The sequence below is a fragment of the Microtus ochrogaster genome, chromosome 24, assembly GCF_000317375.1.
Source record: "Microtus ochrogaster isolate Prairie Vole_2 chromosome 24, MicOch1.0, whole genome shotgun sequence".
NCBI classification, from domain to species: domain Eukaryota; kingdom Metazoa; phylum Chordata; class Mammalia; order Rodentia; family Cricetidae; genus Microtus; species Microtus ochrogaster.
Genome location: NC_022024.1, coordinates 34,645,676 through 34,652,610, shown reverse-complemented (window position 1 = coordinate 34,652,610; position 6,935 = coordinate 34,645,676). Strand labels below are relative to the sequence as shown.

The following is a 6,935-nucleotide window of genomic DNA, read 5'->3' as shown; positions in this document are numbered from 1 at the left end:
CACGCACACAGATACACACCTGCACCTGCGCACATTCACACTCACACACACTCACACACACTCACACAGAAGGGGTGCTGACTGAAATGGAAGGAGATTGGAGAAGTAGGACAGGGCGGGAGAGGTAGTGGATGGGATGTCTGTGACTATGAAAACACATTATGTCTGTGTATGAAAATATAATGTAACCCATTAGTATGTATAATTAATATATGCCAATGAACAACATTTAAAGGTATGCTGCTATAATAAATATACACATTTTAAAAATTAAATAGTATCGAAAGGTTCTACTTCCTTAGATCTATTTCTCAGACCATCACTTTGAAATATTTTAGGTACTTTTTCTGCCATTATTTGTACTTTTTAAAGTAACATGCCTAAACTTCAAGTTTACAAGTCAGGGCTTTAGGGCCATTATAATCATATATATATTTTTTTCGAGACAGGGTTTCTCCGTAGCTTTTGATTCCTGTTCTGGCACTAGCTCTTGTAGACCAGGCTGGCCTCGAACTCACAGAGATCCACCTGTCTCTGCCTCCTGAGTGCTGGGATTAAAGGCGTACGCCACCACCGCTTGGCATATTTCCCATATATTTGAAGAATATGAATTTTCAGTATACAACTAAGACTAGTTTAATGTTTTTATTGTAAGGCAGATGGCTTTGCTCTGGCTGTATTTCCTTGTTTGTGTATTTTCCTTGGCATTAATAATTCTTTTTTTAACTTGGGTCTCTCCCCATAATCCCAGCCTTAGTGTTTCCTGCTGCCCCACTTTCTCCCCCCCTGGCTTCTGGTTTAACTTCACAGACTTGGTGTCTCCTTCAGGAGCAGATTAAAATAAGGCCTGGGGTGGAGTTTGAGTTTGGCCTTCGGGGAACTGGAGGGGTGGGGCTGGGAAAGGTGGACGGGGAGTGAAGGCAGTAGAAACCTCTGGCCTCTGGAGAGTCTGCTGTGTGCTACCTTGCTTTCCCAGGACTGCCCGTGTTCTGGGAGATCCGGTCTGTGCTGGGAAGCAGTGGCTTTCAAAGTGCAGATCCATCAGTGTTTATAGAAATAAAAATTAAAGCTTCTGTCTGCCGGATGTGTTTAAAGTATATTTTATTATCTTTATAATTGCTGGATAATAAACATTAGCACCGTATTTAGTAAGTGTGCTCAGATATTCTCTACAAGAGAGCAGCACAACGTGGGATCATGGATTGCTGAGTTAATACACAGCGTGAGAGAGGACGGAACCGTGTCAGGAGAGGAAAGGCGTGTATACATGGAATCCGAGGTGGTGGGCTGAGGGGAAGCCTGGTGTGGAAGGGCGGCTGGGTCAGGTCCTTACAGAAGTCACCACAATGCTTTCTCATCCTCCGATTTTACCACGCCACTATCAAGTTTTTATTTTTTATTTATTCAGTAAATCTTCATTTGAATCGATGAAGGGGTGTCTCTTAAGTCCCGAGAGCAATGAATCCACGCACAGTTGAAGGGCTGTGGCCTGACACTCCGGGAGCACACGCGTGTGCTGTTGTGTAACTGCTTGTGTGTGGCGTTCTCAGGCCGTTGGCCTGGGGACTCAGGTTTCCCGTTAGTAGACGCGGCATTTATTCCCAGTGCTTTCGCTGCTGTGCGAGTGTATTGCTCAAGAGCTGGTCATCGTAGCGTTGACTGCTCTCCTCAGCCCCGAGGGAAGCACAGAAATATGGCCTGACCTGTGGTTTCTAGAGCAGCTCCTGGGTATGGCTCTCCCCTGCTCTCAGGGATCACGGCTGCTTGTGTCCGCATCTGTGAGCTGTGCTAGCCTGTGAGCAGAAGAAAATAGAAGTCATTTTTCTGAGATAATTTACTAAACATTTTATTTAAAAAAAGATTTTTATTTTATGTGCTTTGATGTTTTGCCTCCATGCCTGGGTGAGGGTGCCAGGTCCCCTAGAAGTGGATTTACACACAGCTGTGAGCTGCCGTGTGGGTGCGGGGAATTGAACCTGGATCCTCTGGAAGAGCAGCCAGTGTTCTGAATTGCTGAGCCATCTCTCCAGCCCCCCTTTACTATCTTTAATTATTATTTATTTGCTGTAATTATTTGAGGTAAGGAAATGAAATCATGACCTCGGGGGCCCAGGGCTGTCTTATTAACTATGTTTGCAAAAGTAAGGGGCCATTTGTGTTGTTGTTGACATCTTCAAAGTGTTGAGCTGTTCCTGAGGCTGGATGCCTTCGTGTCTCAGCACCGCCTGCCATTACCCAATGGGGCACGTCTGTCAGGCCGCTGGGGAGTGTTAGCCTGGGTCAGCGCAGTAGGCTTGCCTCTTCTTAGAAGCTAAGGACTGTAGCATAGCAGGGTCAGGGTTGCCTGCAGATACCAGAAGTCACGATCCAGCCCAGCTTCGATCTTTCACCGTTTATTCTACATATGCCTTTTAAAATTTTATAAATTATACTTATTTGCATGTGTGTGTGTGTCTGTGTATGTGTGTGTAGATCAAAGGAGTACTTACTTGCAAGAGTCCTCTCCTTCCTTCAAGAGTGAACTCAGTATGGAAGGCCCATGGCTGTATGTGTGTGAACACAGATGCATGTGTGCATGATGCTTGCACGTGTGCCGTGTTGCACGTGGGGGTCAGAAGGTCCTCTCGTGTCTGCCACAACATATGCCGAAGTAGCGCTCCAGGGACTGCCCTGTCCCTGTCTCCCGGCTGGCTGTAGGAGCAAAGGGTTTGTAGCTGGCTTTGCGAGGGTTCTGGGGATCTGAACTCAGGTCCTCACACCTGCGTGGCAAGTGCTTTAACAAACGCTGAGGTCATCTCTCCAGACCTTCAGAAAAGATTTGTTTTTTTTTTCCAGTAGCCTTAGGGCACTGTCAATCTGAGGCCCTGTTAAAATATCCAGCCCAGGATGTTCAGGGCACGTGGCTCACTCAGTTCCTTGAATGACCGTTTGTGGTTATGGATTTTTTTTCTTAGGGATGATTTTTTTTTTCTCTCCATGTAGTCAGACAAATGTCCGTCTTTGAGGACAGGTTTACTTCTTATGGAGGGAGTGAGTTTTAGTCTTCGAATCTTCTGTTAGATGACTTTACCTTTACCTTCTGTTCCCTGTGCCCCGTGCTGCTCAAAAAATTAAATAGATAAAGAGAAGACTGAGCACTTAAGCCATGGGGAGCAAGCCAGTGAGAGCGTCCCCCATGGCCTCTGCCTCAGCTCCTGCCCCCAGTTCCTGCCCTTTGAGTTCCTGTCCTGACTTCAATCACCGATGAACACTGACATGGAAGTGTGAGCTGAAAAGACCCTTCCCTCCACAGAAACCAAAAACAAAAACCTAGAAGGCTCCTCAGGCTGCTGGAGAGGCTGAATGCACCGATGCCTGGGTGTGGTTTTTTTGCGCAGTGAAGCATCCTGCTCAAGGATGCTTAGGGCCAGGCGCCTCAGCATGCCTGTGGCCCTCTCCCTCTGAGGACTCTGAGGATTTTTGCCTGCTCAGTGATGCCTTTAAAAAGACACCGCCTTCCAAAATTTGCTGAGCATCTGCAGTTGGTCTTCATGGTTGAGGTGTTTGCAGTGCTGCTAAAATGTTAAGCTCCCGTCCCTCGTTTGGGAGGGGACATCTCTCTGAGGCTTGGGTCCGGTTGTGTCGTGTACTAATCCACAGAGAGAAACTTCTCTTTTCCCAGTCACCCCCAGGCTCTGTTCGGCAGAGCCGGGGTGGGATGGGAGAACAGTGTAGCCTTTGGAGTCTCACGGCCTCAACTGGACCTCATTCTCAATCGGCGTCTGACCAGACAAGCCCCTTCAACCTTTTCTCCATTCAAGTTTCCCCTCTAGAGAAGTCTCTGATAACAGTTCTCACTGCCGTCCTCAGGAGCAAAGGGTGCCGAACGTTAGCACCGCTCACCCCCAAACCCACAAAAACAACCAGATCAGAATGACGTTTTATCTGAAGATCAGAAGTAGACCGAATTCCCGCTGACCGATAACCTTGAATTACCCCAGACATTTAAATACTAGATCTCAGCAGCTTTTTCCATCCTGGAGACTGGACTAGAGGAGGCTGTCTTATAGGGACATGGATTCAACCTTTGCAGAGCCCGGTTAGGAAGGACTGTGCTCATTTCTATTCCTGAGGTTTATTTGTGTCATGTTCCTAAGCGTCCCTCCGCCAATGCAGTCATCCTTCTTCACACAACGCACAAGGCTGCTGTTGGCAGGCACAGCACTAAAGAGATGCTAATGCATGCGAGTGTTGGTCTGGCCCAGAGGAGCAGCCCGCCTAGAAAGTCAATAGCATCCAAAGCGAATACATATTCTTGTGCTTGCGTATTTATTTAAATTCCAGACAGTACATTTATAACTTGCATAATTAACCAGGGCTACAAAGTTGCCTTCTGAGGAGGCATATTTACCCAGAGAAGTTATGCATATTTCATAGAGAGCCGACGATGTTAGGACACAGTGCACCCTTGCTTTGGCGTCTGGTGTGGAAAGCGTCTGTGTCTTGATCAGTAATTTAACTTCGAGGCAAAACACGTTACAATAAGAAGACTCTGATACCATGATCCTCATATTTTACACCCAGAGGTCCAAGAAAACACTAATATGTCTTGATAACCTTAAGAAAAGAGTTTTAAGCCGGGCGGTGGTGGCGCACACCTTTAATCCCAGCACTTGGGAGGCAGAAGCTAATTCCAGGACAGGCTCCAAAACCACAGAGAAACCCTGTCTCGAAAAAAAAAAAAAAAGAAAAGAAAAGATTTTAAAAACGGAAACCTGTTTGAACATTGTGAGAACGCTTTTAAAAAGAAACCATGCTAGAAGCTGGTTTGATTCTGTGGCCTGTGGTGCAGAGGAAATGGAAGGAGAATGTGGGGGAGAGAGCAAAGACTGTTGTGTGTGACCACGTATGACAGCAGGCTCCTTCCTCTGTGCTTCACAGCTGGGACACACAGCAAAGGCAAGATCACACATTTTAGAGAGGCTTGGAGGTGAAATGTCACAGCGGTCACTGGTGTTAGGAGCCAGTGTGTGGGGGTGCTCACACGTGTGTTCCAATCACCTTTTCCATAAAAGCCACGGAGTCTGAACTGAGAGCGCTAGCGTTTATGGAAGACTTGAGGAGTCAGGCAGAGCTGTAGCTCTACATAGCATCTCGGTCTGTGCTGCAGTGTATTTTCTGGGTTTGGAGGAGGTGCAAGGTGAGTGCCTTTTTGGAGCAGAGGCGTTGCTTCGAGACCAACCAGATCCTGCTACTGGGTCTAAAGCTTGTGGCACTCTGAGGCAGGACTGCAAACCGCTGGCTCTGGCAGCTGGTCTGGGATCCTTGTACCTTTCTGCTTTGAGGCTTGTTTTGTTTTCTCAAATCAGTAGACACTCAGATTAATAAGGAATCGGCCAGAAGAATAAATTGAGATTCAAATCCAATGGTTTTCAGACAGTTTCATTATGTACCATAAACCAGGCCTTGAACTCACTCTGTGACCTGCGAACTCATAGCAATCCTTCTTTGTCTCTCAAGGGCTGAAATTACAAACCAAATTCCAAATCTTACAGTACATAAGTTCAAGACTCTAATATTCTCTGCTCCCTACACACTCAAAACAGTGTCTGAATTAGCTTTATGTGGTTGCCAGGCGACCTTGGCCAGTGGAGCAGTAAGGAAAGTAAGCCTCACGCAGGGGTGCCAGGGTCCGGAGGTGCCTTCTCTGGCACTTACCCCTGGGGATCTTACCTTTGGCACCTGTCTCTCAGATTTGGACAAGCCACGCTCTGTCCTGGTAAAGGGGCCAGAGCTAGAATGGCCATCCTTGGCCATTTGAAACCCAAGGCAGAAAAGAAAACACCACGGACCACAGCTGGATGGAGGCAAGACGTTGCCTGTGACAAGTGGGCTGCTCCAGCGTCTGGAGTCTAGGCTTCTCTTGTTAGGGAAGGATTACAGTCCTGTTAACTAGCTGTCTCTTCTCAAGCGTGCTTCTTGACCAGGACATATGCTGCTCCTCCCAGAAACAAGCAGCTCAGACCCTTGGCCGTGTTCAGGGCAGGGAGATGCAGCTGACAGTGGTCATGCCTGGTTCTCTCTTACAGGTGTTCACCCTGCTGTGGATCGCAGACTGGATGGTCCATCGCTTCTGGAGGAAAGGGAAGGACCCGGACAGTTTCTCCATCCCCTACCTAACGGCGCTGGGTGACCTGCTCGGGACAGCTCTGCTGGCCTTAAGTTTCCATTTTCTCTGGCTTATTGGAGACCGTGATGGCGACGTGGGGGACTAACGGGTCCTCGAAGCTGATGCAGGGCCACCCAGGAGGAGAACACAAGGCAGCCACTGCTGCCCCTCCCGTCCCCAAAGCTCTTCATCAGTCATGTGACTTACGCCAGGGTCGTCTGCGGTTCACCCTGACTCCATACTTGGCCTTAATGTACTTTTTAAGGAATTTGTGCTGGAACCACAATGAACGGTATTTGTGCTGCTTTTTGTAGAATAAATAATTTGACACAGACATAGATACAAGCTCACACTCTAAAATTTCTTAGGAAAGAATATAGGATGTTTACAATGAATGGTGTTGAAACCACAGACCTAGCAGACATGTACTTTGCTCTTTTTTATTTTGTTTTTTGTTTTTCGAGACAGGGTTTCTCTGTGGCTTTGGAGCCTGTCCTGGAACTAGCTCTGTAGACCAGGCTGGTCTCGAACTCACAGAGATCCTCCTGCCTCTGCCTCCCGAGTGCTGGGATTAAAGGCGTGCGCCACCATCGCCCGGCCTACTTTACTCTTAAGTTACAGTGCAAGGTTAGAGGCCAGGGAGCTTTAGTCTTCTTTGTCCTAGAGCTGTGTCCCGCTACAAAGATACCGTGACCTGAAGGCACCAGCCCAGCTTCCCTGAGTGTTAACTGTGCCCTCCTCCGTGGGAGCTGAGGTTGCCAGTCACCGATTCCTAAGCTGACTGCAT

The 6,935-nt window shown here is 47.7% G+C and overlaps 1 protein-coding gene across 2 annotated transcripts in view; it reads left to right on the top strand.

Moving 5' to 3' along the window:
• Positions 1–6,631, top strand: part of Slc41a2 (solute carrier family 41 member 2) — a 73,599-nt gene extending 66,968 nt beyond the window's left edge. For both annotated transcript variants that reach the window (XM_005358234.3, XM_026784549.1), the window contains exon 11: positions 6,069–6,631. In XM_005358234.3, the coding sequence (XP_005358291.1) occupies positions 6,069–6,254 (186 nt within the window). In that variant the 3' untranslated portion in view covers positions 6,255–6,631. The remainder of the gene's footprint in view (positions 1–6,068) is intronic.
• Positions 6,632–6,935: the final 304 nt, after the last annotated feature.